Here is a 26,951-nt window from a genome sequence, read left to right as displayed (position 1 = left end):
CGACTCGACAGTCCGTGTTGGTACTTGGTGGTAGGCGGAGTGAACAGGTTGGGAATGTTTACCTCTTGTGCTTGCATATAATAACTACCTGGAGGAATTCTACACGTGGATTAAAACAGAAAGTGATTGTTATATGACGCCACTATAAGTTGATATATTGATATTGGTGTTAAGATTGAAATTAAGACCTGTTTTTTTGGACACATAGTCGTGCCCAAGATCAAAGTGAGGCCGCCACCTTACGTGCAGCAGTGGACATTTTGGACAAGCATACACTGGCGGCCTTTGTCAACATCAACATTCATTTGTGTATTTCGGTACCGCAGCCATTAAATTACAAAGACCTTATTTATGAGTTTTGCCAATTTTTGAAAAAGCGACACATAGATGGTGGTGTGTTATGGCCATTAAGTTTCCTTGGGAAATTACTCGACAAGTGTCTGAGAAATATTTAAAATAAGATGATCAAATGTTGTGGTCAGATGTTGTAAAATATTGTATGGAACAAAATGATGTGTTAATATTTATTGGTCCTAATTAATTTATTTTGTTTTGGGAATTGTTCTGTGGGAATGTTTTGATATATAGAATGCAAATGTAATGAAAGAACATTCAACAATGAGTTAAGAGTTAATGAATATATTAATAAAATGTTGTTTTCAATATTTCACAGCTAAACTATTATGCTGAAGACTTCTTCCAGTAAAATATCCTTTACTGCCACTTCAAACTCTGATGAATCTAGTGTTAGAAGAAAATCAGAGGGTTTAAAAAGCGTGAACCTTTAAATTAAAATGTCTTGTAAATATTTTATATACAAGTGAGTTTTGTACCAATGAAGTAGGGGTGCAGTAATTTTGGGTTATTATTCCACAATCACCAGCAAATGAGCGTAATTTGTTTTTATGAATGGGTTCATTACTGGTCACGGCAAAATAGCCCGGCAGGTGGGCTATTTTGCTGGTCCATTTTTTATGTAATAGAAGGGTAAAGTTTTACTTTCTCACAAACATGGAATCCTAGGAATTTTATCATTGCAACCAATAGAGTAGTGGACGAGTGGAACAAGTTACCAAATATCATCATTAACTCGAAAACGCTGGACTGCTTCAAACATAGGTTGGGTGGATATATGAGCAATAGGGGTTGGGTGTAAATGGGACTGCCCAGTATGGGCCAATAGGCCTGCTGCAGTTGTCCCCATTCTTATGTTCTTATGACATTCCCACGCAAATGACCTAAAAATTACCCAACATAACCTCATAACTGGGAGGCTCCACCCCTTTGGATCCCCCCCCCCCCAGGCATATATAAGTCACTTGCAAGGGAAACGTCATAGAAGTAAAGTGTCTTAGAATTGTCTAGGCTATTGATTGCAAAGATAAAATTCATAGGACTCCATGTTTGTGTGAAAGTAAAATAATACCAATAGAAGTAATGTTATATATAATAATACATATTGCAGTATGCAAAGAAAAACATGGGTAAATTTGCACTGTCACATCGCACTCTGCTAGAAAGTAAAAAAATATATTTTTCTAGTGTACAGTGTATTTGTGTGTGTTTAGACCGAATATGACCTTCATTTCTGGCGGAAATTAGCCTTTTTTTTTTATCGACTTTTTTCGTTGGACGTTTTCCGAAAAAAAAATCAGGGTAAAATACACCAAAAAAAAACATGAAAAACAAAAACCAAACCTAACTTAACTCTCACCATATGATGGAATCACCATTTTCTTACCTTATTGGCCTGGTTCTTGTTCGTTGTTGGATTCTGAGATTCTTACACAACGCCACATATGTTGGTCACCCTTTGCCCGTCTGTAGCATAACATAAGAAAAATAAGGAGTCTGCAATAGGCCGGTTGGCCTGTGCATGGCAGCTCCTGTCGAGCGTTACTACCACTCTATCATCCATGAATCTATCTAGCCTCCTTTTGAAACATTCCAGAGTTCCCGCACTTACTACAAAGTTGCTAAGCTTGTTCCACTCGTCCACCACCCGATTTGTGAACCAGTTTCTTCCTATCTCCCTCCTAAACCTAAACTTACCCAACTTGAATCCGTTGCTCCGAGTCCTATCCTGCTCGGATATTATAAGAACTTTATCTATATTCCCTTTATTGATTCCTTTCACCCACTTAAAATACTTCTATCATATCTCCCCGCACTCTTCGTCTTTCTAGGGAATGCAAGTTAAGTTTCTTTAACCTATCCTGATATGGAAGGTTTCTAAGTCCCGGAATCATTTTTGTCATTCTTCACTGCACCGACTCTAGTGAATTTATATCCATTCTATAATAGGGGCACCAGAACTGAACCGCATAATTGAGGTGCGGCCTGACTAGCGCAAGATATAGTTGCAATAAGACCTCTGCACTCTTGTTACTTACACTTCTAGATATAAAACCCAATACTTTGTTTGCCTTATTTCGAACATTAACACACTGTTTTCTAGGCCGTAGGTCCGGGCTTACAAGTACCCCTAGGTCTCTTTCACAAGTCGACTTCTCTAGGTTGATGTTGTTAAGGCTGTATACATTAAGTATTTGTTCTTCCATTATTAAGTACGCTGCACTTGCTGGTGTTGAATTTCATTTGCCATTTTTCAGACCACCCCTGCAGTTTATTTAGATCCTCCTGTAATGCATTTGCATCCTGCCCTGAATTAATTTGCCGCCCTATTTTGGTGTCATCCGCAAACTTGCTTATGTCACTGCTGATCCCAGTATCTAGATCGTTTATGTAGATTATGAACAAGAGTGGGCCTAGTACACTGACCCCTGGGGAACCCCACTGATCACAGCCCCACTCAGATTTAACTACATCTACGTTGACCCTCTGCGTTCTATCGGTGAGCCATGATTTTATCCAATTTAAAACTTTCCCCTCGATACCATGAGCCTTAATTTTTCTCAGAAGCCTCTGATGCGGTACTCTGTCAAATGCTTTGCTAAAGTCTAAGTAAATAACATCGTAATTTTCGTCATTATCTACTACCTCGAAGACTTTCCTAAAAAACGTTAGCAGATTTGTTAGACAAGATTTTCCCTTTGTAAACCCATGTTGAGAGTCGTAGATTAATTTGCTTTTCTCTAGATGCGATCGGATGCTATCTGCTATAATTGATTCAAGAAATTTCCCTACTACTGACGTCAAACTGATCGGCCGGTAATTTGACGCTGATGCTCTGTCTCCCTTTTTGAATATGGGTACTACATTTGCCTGTTTCCACAACTCTGGCACAACTCCAGTGTCTAATGATTTTGTAAATAAGTTTACGAGGGGTCCGCTAATCTGTTCCCTACACTCTTTTAAGACTCGAGGAAAAATTTCATCCGGCCCTGGGGATTTTGTATTCTTTAGTTTATTTATCTTCTTAAGAACATCCTCTTTTCTGATAGTGATATTCTTTAATTTCTCTTCTTCCTTTCCCTTAAATATCAGTTCCACCTCCGGAATTTCATCGCAAATTTCTTCTGTGAAAACTGATAAGAAGTAGCTGTTCAATGCTTTGCTTATTTCTTCACTGCCATTTATCAATTCTCCCCTCCCTGACTTTAAAGGCCCAACTTTGTCCTTGACCTTTGTCCTATATACCTGGAAAAATCCCTTGGGATTCGCCTTGGATTCTCTTGCTATTTTGATTTCATAGTCTCTCTTTGCTTTCCTTACATTTTTCTTAACATTCCTAGATAGTTCATTATACCTGTTTCTGAGCTGCTCCTCCCCTCCCTTTAATTTCTTATATATTCCTTTCTTTATTCCTATGTCATGTTTAAGTTTTCTGGTCATCCACCTTGGCTCATTCTTATTTGACCTAATTTTTCTGTGTGGTATATTTTGTTCTTGTGCTTTATGTAGTATACTAGTGAATATATTATAGTCATGATCAATTGTTGTGTCATCTATGACCTCACCCCTTCCTACTGGGAACTGACGTGACTGTTCCCAGGTGACCTCACCTAGGTACCTTCTTAACCCCTGATAATCCGCCAACCGAAAGTTTGGGACTCTGACCATATTGTCATTGTTTTTCGTTTCCCAATTTAGGGTGAACCTGATTTCTCTGTGATCACTGTTACCTAGTTCTTCCCCTACTGTGATATCTCTGATAATATTTTCTTTATTTGTTAATACTAGGTCTAATATATTGTCACCTCTAGTAGGTTCTGTAATTAGTTGTTTCAAAAAATTGTCCTGTACTGCGTCTAGGAAGTCTTCAGATTCATAGTCGCCTACAATGTTGTCCCAGTCAATATTTCTGAAGTTGAAATCCCCCATAATGCATAGGTTGTTATATTTTGCTGCCCTACTCATTTCCTGCCATATGGGCTGAGCTGCTTCTTTGCCAAGACTTGGGGCCTGTAAATCACTCCCATAATTAGTTTTTCTCTTCCTTCCGTGATTTCTACCCACACAGACTCGGTTCCTATTTCACCCTTTATTGAATTCCCCAGCGCAAAAAAATGAAAATTATACTTCTTGTGGCTCAATCTGTATGCTTGTTAAACCAGTTGATATAATAATTGCAAAAGTGTTCCACCATTTGTTTATGTTTGAACTACCTCCCAAAAGCCTATCCCAGTCATGGTTGGTTATGAATGCTCTGAAACTTTCATAGTCCTCTTTTCAAGTACAGGTACTGTATAGTAATTCTGTTTTTGTCTCTCATCCCCATTTTGGATAGCACTGTACAGGTACCAATACTGTCATATTGGTAATCAAAGGTGATTACACCCTGGTCACTTTTCGCCAGGAGAGCATTTACCATTAAGTTCTCTATTGCATCATACTCAGAGGTAGTAACTAGGTCTAATGTGCTTGATAAATCATCTCCTATGGTACGAGTGAAGTTCATGACATGCTGATTTAGGTACACATCCTGTAGTGTCTTATAGAATTGGTGTTCAATACTGTACTAAGTTTATTTCTTGAGCAACCCAATTTATGGATGGAAGGTTGAACAAGGACAGCTGGGCAGTGATCTTGTCAAACTGCAGTAATACTTTGCAAGGTGTTTTTGTTGTTTTCATTGGAGCATTCGTCTTTTCTATTGACAGTTCCAACTACCGTAATACCTTGGGACCTTTTTTGTGTCTAACATTCTTCCACTGTGATTCTTTGACATCCTCAGGCTGGTGCTCATCCCAGTTTTGAGGCTTCCTGAGAGTTAAGAACAAGCGTCCAAGTTAATCAGCTCTTTAACAAAAGTATCTATAGAAGAAAATCTATTTCTTACCTCAAGAATAAAGCAAATTGGGGAAAGATATAACACCTTTTGTATTCAGTTTTTCTCTAGTTTTCTCATAAAGAAAGATGCTACCACCAGCATGCATGAGAACACCATCATTGTTTACATGGACAGGAGTTCAAATGGTTCACAGACATTAATAATACTATTCCATTTCATAACAGCTAAGAAACTCTTTGAATATCGTGCTGGTATTTTCTGAAAGTGCAATTTCCACACCAAAAAATTCAATTCCTATTTTGAATTTTGTTATTACTGGTAATTTTTTATCATTAGAAAGCCATGAGGTTTCCATATCTGGCATTTGATTCCCATGAAAGTCCAATTACTATACTGTTCTGTGTAATGTACTATACGTTTTGTAAAAATAAGGTCTTTTATTGAAAATATATACTGTACAGATTAAAGCATCTTAATTTGCACTCCCTCGAGAGACGTAGAGTGAGGGGCGATATGAGTGAGGTGTATAAATGGAAGTCAGGGTTAAACAAAGATGATATAATAAAGGTACTGAAATTATCCAACCAGGAACGAACTTGTAGCAATGGTTTTAAATTAGACACAGTTAAATTTAGGAGTGGATGAGTGTAACAAGTTACCAAACATCATCATTAACTCAAACATGCTGGGTAGCTTCAAATACTGTATAGGTTGGATGGATATATGAGTGATAGGAGTTGGGTGTAAATGGGACTGCCTAGTATGGGTCAATAGGGCCGCTGCAGTTTCCTCCATTCTTAGATTCTTATGGACTGTATTACTAAGTAGCCAGAACTAATCCAGAACTAATCAGTTTGGTAAATTTAAGGAGTTGCAGTCTCTTCACTACATCAATTTCACTGGCAAAGCAGCAAGTGCTGACCATACTGCTACTGCAGCTGCCTTTCCCAAGAAGTTTAAGGCCCTCTTGTAGGCTGGGAGCTGCACTCCACAACCATTGTTTAATATGAACAATACTACTTTTTATAGGAAATGTATGCTATTGTCCATCCACAGTGGTCATTATGGTTGTTAATCCACTTTTGACTTGACCTTATATGAATTTGTCCAAAGTGCAATGCCCTGTATTTTTTGTAAGTAATTATACAGTATGCATGTGGTATGGGTTTCATGTAGGAGGTTGGAAAGTATTCCCTTATTTTCATTTGAAAAAAGTCCACAGATGCCTGTTTTGCTAATGCTGTGATTCTTCAGGAACACATCTCTCAGCATTTGTATGGGACAATTGTACTGTACCGTGTTAATGCTGGTCATGGTTTTTTGTTTGTTTTTCAAGTAAATTTAATTTTCACCCTGTTTTTTTCTTACAGAAATAGATCAATATGGAGTATGAAGTCTAAATGTTCAGAATGGATTACAGAAAAATGCTTGAGAGACATGCTGTTGCAGATGATCCTGCAACACTTGTCTTATTTAATAGAATCTGGTGAAGAACGACTACATAGGAACATGGATGAAGGAGCTCAAAGGTTACAACTCTACCATACCTGTGCATAATAGACAATGAATATGATGCATTCCATATGTTTCCTGTGCACTGTTTGTAAGGAAAATTTAAGATATCTATGCAACCAAGAGCATCCAAATTAAGAAAGCTTCAGATTAAATCTGGTAGTGTACAGGTAGTAGTGGATTAGTTTATTCCATATGCCTGCTAAAACTTGTGATAAAATTGACTTAAGTGAGCATTAAAGAGTAGTGTTGTTTTTAGAAATATATAATGAATTAAAGTTTATTTAAAAAAATTATGTGACTACCTGGTAATCTAGATCTTAAAACTGTAGCAGTGATTAGTGCACGTAGTTGTGTAGGGAAAAAAATTGAAGTTCTGTCAACGATGCTGTCTTCAGTGTTCATGACTAAAGTTTAAGGCTAACATGACTGAATCTCAAGGATTTGTGGCAGAGATAATCTTGATTGATCCAAGTCTTTGATTCTCAAACTGTCATGAATAGCTCATTGACATTCCCTTGAAACCTATGCATTCCAGAATGAACCTAGTCTTTGAAATTGTGTAATAAGTAGATGTAAAGAAATTCGTCCACCACAATGGAACACAGTGAACTTATTGCCGAGATGGCATACATTGAAAAGTTGTCAACTCAAGAGCGTTTGAAATTAGCAAGACGTCGCCGTATGCAGCAGATGAAGAAATGGTCACAAAAGGAGAGAGAAATAACTGGCAGTAAGAGAGAAAAAACTGCACAAAATGAGGCACAAAAGAGGAGGCGTGAGAACAGGAAGAGTGTCATGTTCATCAATAATGTAATGCTATTGGAAGCTGCAGCCAGAAATGATATCGATGAAGGTAAGTACAGTCCTGTATATATTGTACACAATTTATGCCGATGGGCTTATTTGCTTTTATAACCAATTGCACTTCACGTATGCAGTTCAAGTACTTATTGTATAATGTGCATACACAGCCATTGATCTAGACCAGTGGTGTCAAACTCAAAACCTTTCGAGGGCCAATTCTCATTTTAGTTACCCTCTTCAGGGCCAACACAAGTGCTATATCACATATTTGCAGGATTGAGGTTTACAGCTTCACACATTGCCTGACCTGGCTTACCAGGAATACCTCATTTGGGTTTGTTTGATCTTAAGTATGTAAAATTCACTTTACTTTATAAATATGATTATATCTATTTCTATCATAATTTCACGGGCTGATAAATTTTACTGTCATCCCGCGGGCCATGGGTTTGACACCCTGATCTAGACCCAGGACACAAGACGTCTATATCTATGACGAAATTATTTTTAGTATTCCTCACATAATAAAGCAGAGGGTATTAACAAGCAAATGTCACTTTAGGTAGTGTGTATCTACTGTTAGACTTGGCTATACTGTATACTTTACAGTACTCTATGTTTTTCTGGCAGTAATCCCTGTTCAGTTTTCAGTCACTTTCACTTTTTTTTTTTTACCAACTGGTCTAGTTGCTGGCATCAGAGATGAGTGCTACTCTCTGTACTGGATAGGAATTTCTGTTTGAGATTTCCATTCCAGGATTGAAATAGATCTATACACATAAGTTTCTTTCTAGAGGATATTATAATTTATGATATGTTAATTGAACTGTAGCTATGATTGTTTATTTATTTTTTATTTATGTCAACAAACTTTCAACTCAGTTTATGTGAGTGTCTTCATCTAGGATCCAGTAAAACTGAAGATGCACAAAATGGTCTGGTCTTGGTCCCAAGGGTCCAGCATTTTGCATATCTTGCTAAGAATCGGTATTCAAATTATTTCTTTGTAATTCTATACAGTTACCCATGCAGCTCTTTTCACATGAACATGACATTTAGTAATATTGTGTTATCAGGTACCAACATTCAGCCATTCAGCCACATTAGCTACCCCTTCCAGAAGGCAGTGTTATCCTTTGGTGTATCAAGCTTTGAGTTTTATCGTTTAATGTTTTAATGGTTTTATGAAAGTTCTATGCTATTTATTATTTATGTTTTTGCCTTGCATTAGATACTGTATTTGTTTTTAGCCTTCTAAGCTTTTAGTTTAATTTGACAGCATGTGACCTAAACTGCTGGGTTGCCAGGGATGTTATGAGTGTACCACAATCAATTGATCCTTTGGTGTATTATTGTATACCACGTTGATGGGAAAGTATGATATTGCCCAGTATAAGATGGTGAGACCAGTTCTTCTTTTAATAGTATTGTACATACATGGTAGGTGGGTATTCTTTGATTACATCCTTGCCAGCTGTTCCCACTTCATGGGTTGGTATTAGGAAGGGCATCCAACTTTAAAACTTTGATTTAACCTTACTGTTGGCAATCAATACTCCCAAAACGGACCTATACCATAGATACCAATACATTAGTGCATCTCTAATTTTCAGCGTTTCCTTTGACTTTTCTTTAAAAATAGATAAGTTTCATGGGTCCTTAAGACATCAGTACAGTAGTCCTTTGGTTAACGAACACAATTCGTTCCAGAAGGTCGTTCGTTAATCAAAAATTTTGTTAACCGAAACCATTGTTTCAATGGGATTTCGGGAAATTGGTTCCAGCTCACCGAAAATTACATACAAAGTAAAAAAAAGGCAGTAAAGTACACTTACTTTGAGGTGTGTATGTAGAAGGCTCCTGGTTGATGATGATGATGATGGGAATTAGAAGTGGGGGTGGAGGAGAAGGGAGAAGAGAAGGAAGTGGGGGTGGAAGAGAAATCACCCCATGCTTTAGTTCACTAAGTGTAATTCAAGATTATTTTCTTTAAATCAACACTGCACTGCACTATATATTGTCAATATGTTAAATAAATTTCAGAATGACCAATATTTGTACTGTAAAAACGTAAAAATGCTCTGTGTTCAAGAGACCCACAAGCAAGATATTTCCTCCACTGAACAGAGATACAAACTGAGGCCTTGGTGGGTGAGTGAAGTGGCTGTTGGGTGCACCAAAAACTTGTACCCTGTACTGCAATTATGTTCAATAAGTGTTAAAATGACTAAAAATTTTAATATAAAACTTGGAAAGTTATTGAATAGTACATCCTTCTTGATATTTACTCCAATTTTAACGAATGTAAGCCCTAGAACCGATTTCTGTATTGGCGGACTAATCTTCCAGCTGGTGAGCAAGCCAAAGCATGTCAAAACATTTTCGTAAGAATTTCGTTAACCAAATTTTTGTTCGTTAACCGAATTGAATATTCTTATGGAAGGTAATTCGTCAACTGAAATTTCGTTAACCGAGGCGTTCGTTAACCGAGGGACCACTGTAGTACTATGTAAGAGTAAGCTCATTCATGAAATTAATCTTAACCCTTATTATGATAACTTTTTTCTTATACTGTAGTGCAAGCACTTCTGGAAGCAGGTGTAAATCCAGACTCAACAAATGAGGATGGGTTGACTGCTCTTCATCAGTGCTGTATTGATGACTCAGAAGAGATGATGAGACTGTTGGTTCACCACGGAGCTGATGTAAATGCCCAGGACTCGGAAAAATGGACCCCTCTTCATGCAGCTGCTACCTGTGGTCACCTTCACCTTGCCAAGTTCCTCATTGCCAAGTGAGTTATGTTGACCTTCTAATATTGAGATCAATCCATATGACATGCTCACCCACTCACTCGCTTTTTATCCTTAATTTTTTTTTTTTTTTTTTTTATTTTAGGTGAAGTACGGTAATATTTATGAGAAAATTTTCATGAGAATAACCCCTAGAAACGTAACCCCAACTAATAACATTAAACTTATGGTAATTTTGGCATGGGACATCATGACAGAAATACATTCCAGAACATCTTCATCCTAATTTTATCTGATGTCTTACCAATATCACATGTTAACTTTGCCTCCGGAATGATTGCTGTCAACTCTACTTTAAGAATAATGTAATCAAATCTTGGATTCTTGCCTTAAATCATCATGTCCATTTGAATAATGGACTTAAGTAGTTACAAGTGAGAAGAAAATTTCATGCTTGGAGGTAGAAGCAAAGCTCTCAGAGGATTTTGAGGGGATTATTTAAATTTTTGTCTCAGAAGTAATAGCATGCCTTTTCTTCTAAATACAGTACTGTACTAATAAATGCAGAAGCATCTACAGGTATTTTACTTTTCTTCATATAAGTTTTCATAGTTCAGTACTGTCAATCAAAGTACTATTCTCATATTTGAGGGTTGGCAACCATAGTCCTCCACTCTAAATGTTCTTGGGCTGTTTTTACCAATCCTCCAAGATTTTGTATCTCTGGGGACCCAGTTTTTAATATTTCATTCGTCCATCCCAGTCTCTACCTATTCCTGGCCCACCTACTCTCAAATTTGCTCATTAATATTTCTGTTATTATCCCATCATCCCTATTTATATAACCAAAGTATCTCAAATTTTGTTCTGTATATTTCAAGCATTTCTCTTGAAGTTTCAGTTGACCTTAGTACTTCTTCATTTGTTTTCCTGTCAGTGTAAGTTATTCTTAACATTTGCCTATAACACCACATTTCAAAGGCCTCCAACCTCTTTCTGGTGTCTGCTGAAAGTGTCTGCCTCTCTCCTCAAAAGTAAGTGACAGGTGCTTCTCCTATTTCAGGCTTCAAGTAAACGACAAGCATTCTTTGACAAGTGTTGAAAGTATAAATGTCATTTTGATATGTTGGACATTAAAGGGTTTAGAGCACCAAAATTTGAAGTTCTAGAAAGATTATACATACGGCATTCAGTTCATAGTCTGCGTTAAATGCATTAAGCAATTGTAAAGATAAAATTGACTTTTCTCTTGCAGAGGTGCCAACCTTCTTGCTGTAAATGCTGATGGCAACATGCCTTACGATATCTGTGAAGATGATGCCACACTTGACTACATTGAGGGGGAGATGGCTCGCCGTGGGGTCACTCAGCGACTAATTGATGAGACCCGGTCTGCCACCGAGACACAGATGCTCAATGATCTGAAGCACATGAAGAGTGAAGGACAAAGCTTGATGTTTCGTGACCATCAGGGGGCAACACCAGTATGTGTTATTGTTATGCCTTTCACAGTCTTCACTTGTTTTCTTTTACTTGTCTAGTCGTTAGCTAGACACAATAAGAAAATAATCCTAGGGTCAGTAGCACTTTTTTTATACAAGTGTTGTAGGACATTGCTAAAATGTCTTTATAACTACTTTAGTAACTTGAGTCGAAAATACTTTGTGTTCAATTTATTCCTGCTTATATTTAAATTGAATTATTTAGATTGCATTACTAAGAGTAATAACCTTGATGAATTCTTCCAATTTTGTCACACCTTTAGCTCCACATAGCAGCTGCCAATGGATATGTCAGAGTAGTGGAGTATCTTCTGAGCCAAAATGTACCAACAGAAGTTAGAGATCATGATGACTGGTCACCTCTTCATGCAGCTGCTTGCTGGGGACATGTAAGTGTACCTTGTCTATATCTTGTCAGTGATATATATCAGGATTGGTAGTAATGTTTGTTGCCCTTAAATTATCTCATATTTTGAAGAGGTGGTTCCTCCAATTAACTTGTGTTCAGTATCTATGCAATGTAGCTAACACTAAATGCCACTCACAGATTTATTTTTTTATTTTTTTTTTTTTACATTCCATCATATTCCAGTGTTAAGAAGTTAACAAAGGTTCCTGAATTTACAGATGCTGCATCTTGCATTAAGTTATGACATAAGTGAAGCAGTCATTTTGTTATTACAATAAAACTCAATACTGTAGGGTACTGTATTTCCAAAAACTACTTTTTCTCCACATTACAGAAAACTGGATTTTATGTTTTATACTCTGAATATGTATTTATACCACTTTTTAAATGGTGATACAGTAATTTCATTGAATTAAATTGTGAACTGCACCATGGAAATACTAATGGGTAAGAATTAAAAAAAGAAGATTAAAATTCCATAAAAATTGGACTTGAACCTGGATGGAGTAACAGCCTTGGTTTCTTCTTGTATGGTCAATTTGAATTTGGCTTTTTGTACTCCAGCCTGATGTTTTGGAACTATTGGTGCAAAATGGTGCAAACCTTCATGCTCGCACCAAGAACCAAGAGACTCCCTATGGTAAGTTGTCATTCCTGATTATTGTAGTATTGTGTAATTTATTTTGTTTGTTTGAGATGATAAACAACAGTTGTTTCCTATTTGTTATGATTCTGTGTAGAACTTTTTATATTGACTTTAAGAAAGAAAAAATGTAAATTAAATCAGGTACAGTACTGTACTAGAAGAGAATTCCAAATGTAGTACAGGTTAATCCTAACTTATCCTGCATTACATTGACCAGGAACTCCCAATTAATGGTACTGTTATAGAAAAAAACATTTATGCAGCAAGCCTCCCAATTAATGGCATGTTAAACCACCATGTAGTTGTCCAGTTGGCCCCAGACTCAATTATACTGTACTTGGGCTGGAGTTGAAGCTTCTTTTATGTATTGGCACACGTATGATAATCTGATCCCAAAACTGAAAAGAGCTATACAATGGTTTTACAATTCAGTAACCTCTAATAATATACGAGTTTTTCCGTATGATGTATGTTTTTCATTTAATGGATGGATTCCAAGAATGAAACCATTTCATATATTGGGGGATACCTGTAATTTACAGACACACTTTACTGTAGTAATACAGGTAGTTAAAATGATGTCTTACACACACACTTGATATTTAAACTTAAGGAAAGTTTAGATAAAACTTATGTTTTTGACATATATATATCCTGATAGGTGTATTAGTTTTGTTGTTGTATTTCATTCTGCATTAGTTTGTCTTATTTGTAAAGGAACTTTAAATATGAAAGTTAGGCATTATGTTTCAATGTATTACTAATATTCTCAACAGACATATGTGAAGATGCAGAACTTCGAGAGAGGATAATGCAGCTCATCAGTGAACAAGAAACAAAGAGAATTCATGATCAGACTAAAAGGGTGAGATGGTTATTCTTTTTCACTACCGAGGTCTAAAGAAGACCTCCTTGTTAAGATAATTTATATTTTAAAATGGACTTAGAAAGAGCATCAGCATATAAAGTACAGGCAGTCCTGGGTTACGTACAAATTCCGTTCCTAGGGATGTTCTTAAGTCGAAAGTGTACTCGGGTTGAACCACATACCACTATGTGCATATCCATATTTACTATAAAAAATTAAATATTGTGCTGTAAATTTAAAGTTTAACCTTGTTCTTATCAGCACATGTTTGTAGGAAATCAGTCGCACGTAACACGGAGACCTTCTATGCAACTGTATATAGAAAAACCATTCTGAAAACCGAAAAATTCCGAAAACCGAAATGCCTCTGGCCCCAAGGATTTCGGATAAAGGATTGTCAACCTGTATATATATGCATACAGCTCCTACCCGACTTATGACGGGGTTAGAGACCCAAATCCAGGTCGTAAGTCGAAAATGCTTAAATAATATATAGAAAATCTAAAATGGGTGTCTCTTTTTCTTCTCAGCACCACAAAACTCTCACTTTTAAGCTTGCCAGCCATTTAAAAGTGAATTACAAACGAAAATTTTGTCTGAACTGTCGCTGGGGATCGAATATACGTAATTTGACAAAATTTTGGTACGACTGAGGCAGGTTGTAAGTGCGGGTGGTTGTAGGTCGTAAGTCGAGGAGGAGCGGTACATATAAACACACACACACACACACACTAGGGTCGGGATATATCGCGACTTTATTTAACAATGTTTTTATATCAAGGCTACTAAAATTATCAAAATTTTCCTATATATATAGCGATAATTTTTTTTATTTCGCAAGGGAAATCGGGCAGGAAAATTTCAGATGTACCTCCATGGCAAACAAATACGTTATTTGCTCACCAGAGGCGCCACCGTGGCTGCTCACCCATGCATTCATGCTCGCTCGCTCAGTCTTTCTGAGTGAGTGACAAGAAAGCAGCCGACTCTGCTGCAGATTACGAGGTGAGTGTAAACAGGTTGCTAGTGACTTGAAAAGTGAAGTGAGGAAAATGGAAAGCTTAATGGAAAAGATTTAATACTGTAACTAATATTTTTGGTCTTCGTTTATGTAGGTGTGGGATTGTCAAGTGAGGGTGGCTGTATGGCATCAGCTGCCGAGTCTGGTTTTCCAAGGATGGTGCTTCAGCTGCCGAGTCTGGTGTTCCTTGATATTGACATTGAAATAGCCTGTTGTTCCCGAGTCTAGTGTTCATTGGTGCTTTAGTTATATATCGCAATTTAGTATATAGCGAACATCGTCGGACCCTATCTCGCGATATATCCCGACCCTACTGTAAAAAATTTTGTCTTCACATTTTGCCTGTCTTGCTTGTGATTGCATGATGAGACAACCCTCATCATGGCACTCTCCTTAACTGTACAATCAGTTAATTCATCTTTGCTAAAATGATAACCATAATCCCTGTGTGTGTGTGTGCTAATTAAATCCTTTTTTGTTTCAGGTACGCCGTACGCACTCCAACACTCGCACACAATCAGTACGTCGAACATCTATTCGGGAAAAAACATTAACGCCAAAGAAAGAAGCACAGGAGGAAGCAAGAATAAGACTTCAGTTAGAAAATAAGAAGAAACCTTTGGTAAGAATAATACACAAACATTTTTATTTTGATATTTTGATTCATAGTGTACGGGTGGAAAGTTTAATGGTAATTAATGATAAAAAGGAGAAAAATCAACACAGTACAGTATTTGAAGAGTGTAATATATATGAGAACTTGTAATGTACACAGGTTTACATATACAGTACAGTACAGTATTTTATAAATGATAGCAATGAAGAATATAAACACACTCATGGGAGTCAGTTGTATGCTTGATAAATTAAAATAAAGAAGAATAAAGACCTTCTGCTGTACAGTACTGTACTGTATAAGAGTGGAATATATTTTGATAACTGATAAGGAAGAATTTGAAAACAATTGAAACTGAAGTTGGCAAGATGTTTTTTGTTAAAAATTTATGATTGTGCAAAATTTAAGATATGTTCAACACTAGAATTTCATAATGCCATTTAAAGAGTTGTTCTTAATATGGGTAACTGTTAACACTATCTTTGAACAAATGGAGCTAAAAATTATTAAATATGATTTTTTCATCAACACATTTTGGAAGGCATTTCTTTTCCTATATTGATATTGAAACAGTTTATTTTGCCAGAAAAATACAGATACAGAGCAGATAATAATAACAATATTAACATGGCTGAGCCAGTAGAGCCAGAGCTCTCTTGTAGGCACCTGATATATACTGTACATTTATTTCAAGGAAGTATTACGTAACATTTAGTATCATCTGGAATAGTACAGTACAGTACACATAACATGGTGGTAGTAAGAACATATCAGAATGTTCCCACGGTTATCACTTTGTTATTTATTTATTAATTTTATTTTTACATTTATATTATAAATATATGTATACATATTTTACAGTGGAATCGTTATCTGGGTTGTATTAAGATGGAACAAGAGGACAGAAGGTGTCAGTATCATGTTTGGTTGGCAAATATGCTAATTGCATTGGTAATTTCTATCTATCTACATGACAATTTATGATATAATGGGTTTGGAGGTACAATAAAGGTAGGAATATAAAGTAGGTATTACAAAAATATTAATAATTAAACAATAGAAATTTTTTTAGAGAAGATTTAAAGGAAGGGAGCATAGTCTTTGCTGGGATGGGTGGGGGTAAGTTGTTCCACACCTTCACACCGTGATATTTTATGGAGGTTTGGAACTGAGAGGTGGTGTTAGTAGCTCTGGGTGCCTTAAGTTGTATCTCTGATCATTCTGGAACTGGAAATAATTATTGTCAATCAAGTGATTGACAGATTTGTAAACAAATAGGGCACAATAGTAGGGGGAAGCATTGAAGATGCAAGAGAAGATGCAGCAGATTACATTAGGGTTGTTGGGGGCATAGAAAAGATCCCACTTAGTACAGGTATTCATTGAGTTGTTTTAAAAAGGAGCATGCTGTCGGTGCAGCTGTCTCTGTATTTTATTGTGACTTTATTAGAACTTTCAGATCTTGTGGCTGTTTTATACATGGCAAAAACTGGGAAGTGATATGAGATATTGGTATAAATAATTCCACTTGCAAGATTGTTAGGAGTGTTGTTAGTCCAGATATGATCTATTACAGTGGCAGAGGTGACAGTTAGTCTGGTGGGTTTGGTTATTGTGTTGAAGAAGAGCTTAGAATGACAGGTAGCGAGAAGGTCTATTACTGAGGTGTCCGTCTCAGATTTTAGTAAATCAAGGTTGAAATCTCCAGTAATGTAACAAAGTTTCCTATCTACCCAAAGGCATAGTGATAGTCTCTCTTTTTAATCATATTCTTTGTATGCTTGGGACTATTTTCTTTAGATTAGGATTGTGAGGGGCTCCTAGACTCCTGGCACTCTAAACATTTTCTTATAGCTAGAGCTGTCCCTGATGGCAGTTAGTCATCAGTTTGGCTCTATTATATATACCAACCACTTATTGGAACACTTAAAGAAAGGCATTATGTACAGATCACATTATTGTCATTGTGTATTGAACAAGTGCAATGTACAGTAACAGACAAAAACCCAAAAGTAAAAAACTATCAACTAGTTTCTGGACAAATTGCCACTCCAGATACATCACCACTTCTTGCCTTGATAAAATTTAATTGTAAATTTAACCCAATTAATCCTGTCATATCCATACTTACCTAATGTGATTGACTCCAGCTTTATTCAACTCGATATAATTTAATATTTTATTGCTGGCAAACCCGCCTTCTGTGCGATAATTAAACATGCAATTAGTGAGATCTTGCTGTCCTTACATTGTCTTGGTTACCTCTTAGTTTAGTTTAACAAATTTATTGGCAAAGCTTGTAGTACAGTTTGCCTATTCTGAGTAATTCAGTTAGGTCTTGACACTGAGGGTGGTATCACTTCTCACTGCCACGCAGGACAGAGGTTCATACACAAAGAAATACATCATATTCATTAACAGCTATATATATGTATAGAGGTCAGATTTATGTGGGTAATGTCACTGTTCACTGCCATGCAGGACAGAGGTTCATACACAAAGAAATGCATCATATTCATTGACAGTATATGTATATATAGGTCAGATTCATGTAGGTAATGTCACTCTTCACTGCCATACTGGACCGAGGTTCGTACACAAAGAAATGCATCATATTCATTAACAGCTATATATGTATAGAGGTCAGATTCATGTGGGTAATGTCACTGTTCACTGCCATGCAGGACAAAGGTTCATACACAAAGAAATGCATCATATTCATTGACAGTATATGTATATATAGGTCAGATTCATGTGGGTAATGTCACTGTTCACTGCCATGCAGGACAGAGGTTCGTACACAAAGAAAGAAAGAAATACATCATATTCATTAGCAGTATATATAGGTCAGTGGTTCACGTACATAGGAGTCATATTCTAAATTTACCTCAGTTGGGGACATGGGAATTTGCATCCCTGGAACATATGTCAGGATACTTTTTTGACAGCTTTACTTCTTCATGACTGTATACTATAACATATTTATGAGTTGATGCATCAAAGATTTTGTTAAAATATAAGTAAGTTGTAACGGTACATCTTTTATAGCAGGAGGATTCTCCGGCACTAGGTGGTTTACGAGCAGTTGAGGAAGGAGGTGAGAGCTCCCCACTGACAACATTTCCAGCTGTTATTCCTGCAAATAACAACAATACTAAGTGAGTGTTTATTAATTTGTAATCTGTCCACATACACTTTGCCAAAGAGGATAGCATATTTTTTATATCAGAATTTTATATTTAATGAAACTGTAATAGTACTTGTTATAGGATACTGAGTGTGGTAGACTGCCTGTATGAGAGTGATTGTTATATTGGGAAGTGAGAAACAAGAACTAAAGATTGATAATTAGATGATGGGTTTTAAAATTTTTTTGTAGATATTATGGAGGGTCAGAAATTTCACACTTTGACATAATGACTTGAGTGTCATTATTGCTTATTTCAAAACACAGCAGCTGATGCCCTGTGAGACGCATATTACATATATGAATTGGAGAGAGAAGCAACTTGGCAAAATCCCAAGTTTCCATTATACTACTAACAGTATTGACAAATGTCCCTTACAAAAAAAAATCAACTGTTAATCTTGTGTAGTTAGTCTTCTAATCACCAAAAGTATGAAAAAAGAAAGAATAAGACCTCGCCATGCTGACAAAGTGGTTAATCACCAGACCTCCAGCCGTTCTACATACTGTACTGTACAGTACCAGTAAATATGAGGAATACAGTATATAAAATAATAATAAATAAAAGAAAAAATTCTGCATTGCAATTTGATAATTAATCTTGTCACTACACATGAGACAGCAGAGCCATGAGGGGATGCTGCCCCTTCACTCTCTGTGCTAGCTCTCACACATAATAAATGTTTAATCCCTGAATGCTTTTTACCGTATGATAATTATCCTTAAAAAAAAAAATCACATTCTGTATGAATGATTGTGTGTGCATGTAACAGTAAATTTTTTTTAAGTACAAGTAATTACGTATACCTAGCCAAAAATACAAGTTGAAAAATAACAATAACGCGGCTCATACCATGATGGGAGGCTTAGGTACCAACAATGCATCCCCTTCCCGCACCCTCCTTCCCTTCCCATGATTCCCAGGGACGTAAGATATTTTTATTCCCATTATGTTTTTTACTTTGTGATAATTATTTATTTATTTCTTGCACATGCTGTATGATCGAGTGTGTGCATATAACATAGCGAAGAAAATTAGGTGTACAAGTATACCCCGATAAGCTACACATAGGGAATGTGAGGTGTCGTTGGTTATTGTATCAACGGTTATTGAAACGAGTATAATAAGCATTAAATAAGGAATGTAGAGCATAAATTGAGACTTGTTTACCTGTGTTGAGGATGGTAGAGACAGTCTAGGGTGGCAAGTTCAATTCTCTACCAATCTTTGCTGGTCCATCACCACTTATTGCGCCTTATTTATTATGCCTTATTCCGCCTTATCACATCACCTCAAGCTGCCCCTAAGAGGAGCAGGACAAGAGGAACTATTAATGAAGATAGGGCATTTAGGCATGATTGCAAAGCACATGAAGTTGAAAATAATGGAAAAACGCGAAGTGGGTGACACATGGTAAGTGAAAACACATGCAGAGAGGGGCGGGAATGAGTCAGAGGCAGCACGCAGAGCCCTTTCGTGGCAAGAATTCACACACCGCCACTACCCACCAAATTCAAGACAGCTCTGCTGATCCTCTGCCGATTGTCAGATCTCCGGGTATCAACGAAACTCATGGGTTATTTCCCCTTTATGTAATCGGTGTTTAATGGGACGTCGGTTTTCGGGGTACAGGTAGTTCTGCTATAACGCGATAATTGTGTTCTTGTAAAATATCGTGTTATAGAAAATCGCGTAATAGAAATAACAGGACTTATGGAGAAAATAGGGTTAGGTGCAGATTACTCGAAATCGAAAAAATTTAGTAGTTAGCCTAACACAAAGGATAGCACAGTCTAAATAAATGTTACATTCATATCTAATAATGAAATCATACAGTAAATGTAACACTTTACTTGATGGGGGAGAAGGGTGATTTTGAGGTTGATAAAATCGAGCTTCTTGTTGATATTCTTCTTTACTATATTCACAGTTAATACAGTGGGGTATGCTATAACGAACGGATCCTACTACGAATATTCCTATAACGAACGGTTTTACCTATAAAATTGAGAATGCTATAACGAACGAAACTCCTACAACGAACATTATTTAATTTTTTTTTTTTTTCTAATTTATTGTTTTTTTATTACAAATATTAATGATATTCTTTATTTCAGGGGTTTAGATGCATATTTATGCACTTTTTTACAATTTTTACAATTTTATATTATATTTTTCAGTGTTAAGTGGTTGTATTTGGGGGCCTGGAACGGATTAATCCTATAACGAACGAATGCTATAACGAACAAGGTTCTAGAACCTATTAGATTCGTTATAGCATACCCCACTGTACCACAAAATTGGAGAAATAGTAAGCAAAAATCACGTTATAGCAAACAAGTGTTCGCGTTATACAAATATCGTTCCTAATTCATAAATCGCGTTAGAGCAAATTCGCGTTATCAAAACACGCGTTATAGCAGAACTCACTGTATACCTGTATCTACCCGAAATTGCAAGTTGAAAAATAACAATAACTCTGTTCACAGCTTGGCTGTAGGCTGAAATACCAACACGTCATCCCCCTCCTGTTCCCATGATCCACACTAACTCGAGGGGATGTAAAAAAAAAAATTATTCTCCTTATGTTTTTGATCTTATTGTAATCATTTCTGATATTTTTTTTGGGCACATTCTGAATGAAAGATTGTGTGTGCATGTAACAGTAAAAAAAAGGGGAGAGAGAGAGAAGAAAATTACCTTTGTCTACCCGAAATTGCTTGTAGAGACAGCTGGGGGATCGCAGCTTACTACTGTACATTTACATAATGTATGTTGTAAGGTAAATGAAAATAAATTGCTATTTTGTATACATTTATTGTTTGTATACTGGTAAAGTTATTGATGTTATGTCTGTTTATAAATTATTTGAGTTTAGACATTATTTAATCATTATAGCAGCGGGATATAAAACTTGTTGTGGATCTTCAGGGGCTAAGGACCGGACCTGATTTTTCCCTTAAGTTATTAATATCGATAGAGTATACAAACAATCACTTAATAATTTTTTGAGGTCCGTAGCCACATTGTATAACAGTCATTGTCTGTATATAGGTTTTAATATTAGACTATAGTTTTTTGCCTTGTGATTTTCAGGGACAATTTTTTGGTTGAAGAAGAAGAGGAAGAGTTAAAGAAAGAAGTGAGAGAGAATGAGAAAAAAGAGGACAGTGGAAAAACAAACACTATTCCTGAGGAGGAAGAAACTCAAGTTCATTTAACACCAGGTTAGTATTGTTTGACTGTTGACACCAAATTGAAATTAATGATCTCACTCAGGGTAAAAAATATTCTCCATGATTTATTATACCCAGCAATGATCATTGTAACATACGAAGTAACCCATCCATCTTCCAGAAAAACATTTTACGGAGACAGGCCCAAACACACTAAGGATTTTAGTACAGAATAACCTTGATACTGAAATACCTCAGGGCATTTGGATTACTGGATTTTTTGGATTGTTGAAAGAAAATTCATAAAGGAATACTGTATACAGTATTTGGTACTAGTACAGTAAAGCCTCCGATAACGATGGTTCAACCAACGAAGATTCATATCTAAGACCCTGGTTAGTTTAGGACCCAATTCAATTTATGCCATTATTGTCTTCGTATTTACAACAAAATTTAAAAAATTTATTACATTTTCATATAAATATTAACTAAATCCCGATACAGTATTATAAAAAAAAAACTTGCACACGGAGGCTGCCGGGCTTGTTAGTGGTGATGCCAGCATCACTAGTATAAACAATCGCAGGTGGCAGGCCCTTTGTTTTCACACATCTGAACAGGAAAAGGAGAAAAACTTTCTCATGTTTCTTAAAGCATTTTTTCATCCCTATTCAACATGAGCAAGAGAGAAAGTGATAGTAGTGTTGTTTCAAAAGCTAATAGAAAGTATATGAGCTTAGCCGAGAAACTCGATGTGTTAAAACGATATGAAAAAGGTGAGAGTTCTGTGGATATTATATGGAGCAAGCAATGAGCATATTTTCTGAAGTGGATCCATTAACAGGACAATGTATTAAAATTTAAATAAACTCAAATGACCTCTACATAAAGATGTATAATGAGAAAAGAAAGCAGCTGTGCAAGGTTCTTTCGACAGCTTTATTATTTTAAGGCCTAAACCATCAACTTCAGCTACACCATCAAATTCAGCATCATAAGCAGCTTCAACAACACTTCAGGTTCAGTAACAGTTTCAGCAACAGCTGTAAGGAAAGCTACAGCTTCAGCCAGTTGAACCTGATGACTTCATCATGAGTAAAAACTCGCACAATATCATTGGCTGTCTTTATGTTTTAGACTTTACCACTATTGGTTAGTAGAATTTTTGTTTTATATTCGTAAGTATTATTTAAAACATATATGAACAGTAAATAAGTGTTGCTTTCATATTCATATGTAGAGAAATGACGAAATGTTTTCACATTTACGCACTTACTGTACATATGTTGGCGTTCCCAATCGTCTCGCTTTATTTCTTTACCATTAGTGGTTAGCTACTTCTAGTGTTCCATTTATTAACATTAAATAACATTACTTAAAACATACATACAGGTATTCAATTTTTTTACATTAAGCTCACTACAGCTACAACCAGGGTCGTAATTTCTTCAGTTTCTTGTGTAGAACCATCGTCACCCACGAGAACAATGCCGGCTTGTCTCCTCTTGTGTGTTTTAATATTTTACGTATTATTAATGAATTGCATTGTTCATTTCACATATATAAACATTAATTCAGTCAAATACATATTCAGTAATTTTACAATAATGAATCTTTTGTACATATTCTTAAGATAAATGACTATGTTTCCTTGAGTGCGCATGTACTGTATGCAGTGGGGTATGCTATAACGAATTTAATTGGTTCTAGAACCTTGTTCGTTATAGGATTAATCCGTTCCAGGCCCCCAAATACAACCCCTTAACACTGAAAAATATAATATAAAATTGTAAAAATTGTAAAAAAGTGCATAAATATGCATCTAAACCCCTGAAATAACCAATATCATTAATACTTGTAATAAAAAAACAATAAATTAGTAAAAAAAAAAAAAAATTTAAATAATGTTCGTTGTAGGAGTTTCGTTCGTTATAGCATTCTCAATTTTATAGGTAAAACCGTTTGTTATAGGAATATTCGTAGTAGGATCCGTTCGTTATAGCATACCCCACTGTAATACATTGGCGTTCCACTATCAGCCTCACTTTTTTTCTTTAATATCAGTGGTTATTTCTACTGTACATTAAATAACATTAATTAAAACATACATATTTTTTAAATTAATTTTACTACAACAACAACCAGGGTCTTATTTTCTTCAGTTTCAGGTGGATAACTGACATTATGGGTGTAAACACTGTGTTTTAATATTCTATGTATTATTAATGAATTGTATTGTTCATTTCGCATATATAAAGATAAATTCAATCAAATACATATTCAGTAATAAACAAGAATGAATCTTTTGTATATATTCTTGAAAAGATAAATGACACGGTATCCTTAAATGCGCACGTATATATGTTGGCGTTCTCAATCCATCTCACTTTTTTTTCTTTCCATTAGTGGTTAGCTACTTCTATTGTTCCAGTTATTAACATTAAAGAGCATTACTTAAAACATATATATTAATTTTTTTTACATTAATTTTACTACAGCTACAACCAGGGTCTTATTTTCATCATTTTCATGTGTAGAACTATCGTCCCGGACTCCCGGCTGTAAACACTAACGAAAACAATGGAGTCCCATCTCCTCTTGTATGACCATATTATTACTCATTTATATTGTATAAGGTGCATTCAGGAACATTATTTAAAGAATATAGTTTGCAATTTTCATTAATTGTATTGTTTTTTGGGGGAAAAGAGGGTAGAAAGCCACACAAAAGATATGAAAAGGTCACATTTGTGAACACATCTCATTATTATTGCTTTATTTTAATGGTAATTACTGATTCACGATACGATGATTCACCTTACACTGCCATATTGGAGGACACATTACCGTCGTTATTCGAGGCTTTACTGTACTATATGAAGATGGCCATAATTAATTTATTTTACAATATAAACTATTTTATTATTATTAATTATTTATTTCTAAACTAACCCACCGGTATTACAATACTTAAATGTAAATCTGTACACTATTTGGTAATCAGAGTGTTGTGTTCTACTTAGACACACAGTGTACAGCCACATGTGAACTTATATAAGGTATCCTCACTATTATCCCCTCCAGCACACTTTTCTTGAAAAAAATTATAACTATTGTAAAAATAAATATTTTTAATAAAGATCCTCCAAACAAATTTTTACAGAATTTGTTAAAATCATGCTTTTGTGGTAATATTGATAATTTTTTATTTTCTCTTATAGCACCCATTGCAAAGACAGAGAAAGAGTTAGTGGTGAGATCTAGTAGTGACAGCAGCAGCCTTATCGATAGGAATGGATTTAAAATGACTCCAAGCAGCCCCCAAAAAGAAGCAATTGAGGGTCATCTTTCTACACCACCTATTCCTCCCCCTCGGAGTTCATCTACATCGCGGCAAGACATAATAGTAGCTAATGCAAATGGAGCTGGTGGCAATGGAAATGGCAGTGGAATGGTTACTCATAGTGGTGAAGGGGGCAGCAAGATAGATATTCATGTCACAGTTACTGTCAATCCCTTCTCACCTGGGACTCTGGCTGATTTGAAGAAGCAGCGTGCAATGTCCCGTGCATCACAGAGTTCATACACTTTGGCCCCAGCTGGAAGTACATATTCTCTTGCTGCACCAGAATATGATCCTCGAATTCATGGGCGTAATTCAGAATTTACTGCTTCATCTGTACGTGTGGATACAGTTTCTTATAGACCCCCAACATCGCCATCTCTTACTCCACGCAAGTTTTGTGGAGACCCAACAGAGGTTATTGGTGGAGTAGATGCACAGTCTTGTTGTACTTTGATGTGAATATAGTTAAGAGCTGTATACTTTAGAAAGTGCAGCATGTGATGAGAGGCCCTTATATAAAGTACGAGGATTTTTTAAGTAATGTTTTTGAGGGAAAAGCTGTTGTATGTTTTGTGTGATGAAAAGAGGCATTATGGTTATCAGTAATGTGCAGTATATGTTCACATATTTACAATTTGTTTACTTTTTTTTCCCTTTTTTTTTTATCTTTTACCTTCTACTAGTTATTTAAATATTACATCATAACCTTTGCAAAAAAATTTGCTTTTAAAGAGATTGGAGGTTCCTCTTTTTTCTCAGAACATTCCATGAACACTTGCAATTAAGCCTAACATTTCTCTGTTATTGAGCTTCACATGTTTCTGTCTATCCTTCATCAGTATATTCTACCACCTTGTCCTCAGGTTCATTTTATTTTGCTTATACCTTGAATTCAAATTTTTCTGCTTGATCCTAAACTTTATATTTATGCATCTATTCCTCAGCTTTTATTTTCCTACAGATGATCTTTAAATTCATATTTCTCACTTTGTAGCTTTTGTCACATCTGCTTTTCTGCTAATCAGTATTTAAAGTGTTTTACCTTCAAGCCCCTCATGTTTGTTGTTAATTGTTTTTCCCCTCCCCTGTTGTTAAGAGCTAACACACACACACACTCTTTTTGTTCACTGTCATTCATTCATTCATTAATACTGCTTTAATAGATGTGTTCTGCTGTGGTACTATTCCTCAAGATGGCCCCAGGATTTCCATGTTGGTTTACACAGCTTAGCATCTCCCATCAGCTGCACCTCCAGTCCTGAACCACTCAACACTATGTTCTCTGATCTTGCCAAGCACACCATTGATTTGATGGATTTCATTCCCCTCTCACCCAGTATGACATTTTTGGTCAGTCTTGTTTCAGTTACCTGTTACCTTTGCTCACTTTACCTTTTGTTATCTCCTAGTTAGAGCACCCTTATTCTTCTTTACAGTAGTAGTGTTCATATGCTTAGTGTAAGTAGATGATAACTGCCTCTTTTATCATATACAAACCAAGCTGCTTTGGCTTTAGGTAGATGTTTAGTGTTACACATATGTCAAGGATAAATAATTGAATTTGTAGATGCACAGTAAGTAGCAGCAGTGATTTTGAAGGCAGTGACATGTAGTTAAGATCTTACTTTAGGTAACCACATTATTGTTGAATTATGTAGTGGTGTTGATTACAACTATTGTGTATCAAAGTTTGTAGTTCCCACTATTTGTAGAGTCGTAAAACATTATTTAAGAAAATATCTACGTGTCTTTAACTTTATGAAGGGTTTTCCTCATCTGGAAAAAGGGGGGGGGGGGGTTAAAGGCAATAAAGCAGTCTGCTGAGGTTTAAAACCATAAAAAATATTTAGCCAAAATTGATGGTAACTGATAATTTTTAGGATAAATTGGTAAAGTAAGTAATTTTTGATGAA

The 26,951-nt window shown here is 35.9% G+C and overlaps 1 protein-coding gene across 2 annotated transcripts; it reads left to right on the top strand.

Annotated features, from left to right (window-relative positions):
• On the top strand, positions 1-26,951 carry LOC121853797 (protein phosphatase 1 regulatory subunit 16A-like). 2 transcript variants are annotated; one of them, XM_042348166.1, is made up of 11 exons: positions 1-47; positions 6,565-7,562; positions 10,091-10,307; positions 11,522-11,750; positions 12,032-12,157; positions 12,742-12,817; positions 13,600-13,688; positions 15,197-15,334; positions 18,377-18,486; positions 21,613-21,743; positions 24,914-26,951. In XM_042348166.1, the coding sequence occupies exons 2-11, from the start codon at positions 7,304-7,306 to the stop codon at positions 25,495-25,497; spliced, it is 1,959 nt and encodes a 652-aa protein (XP_042204100.1). In that variant the 5' UTR covers positions 1-47; positions 6,565-7,303; the 3' UTR covers positions 25,498-26,951. The 2 variants fall into 2 exon arrangements, with proteins under 2 accessions (XP_042204100.1, XP_042204101.1); XM_042348167.1 differs by having other exon boundaries at positions 41-122.

The sequence above is a fragment of the Homarus americanus genome, unplaced genomic scaffold, assembly GCF_018991925.1.
Source record: "Homarus americanus isolate GMGI-L3 unplaced genomic scaffold, GMGI_Hamer_2.0 scaffold18703, whole genome shotgun sequence".
Taxonomy (NCBI): domain Eukaryota; kingdom Metazoa; phylum Arthropoda; class Malacostraca; order Decapoda; family Nephropidae; genus Homarus; species Homarus americanus.
The sequence above is the reverse complement of the archived record's forward strand: the minus strand, read 5'-3'. Positions and strand labels throughout refer to the sequence as shown.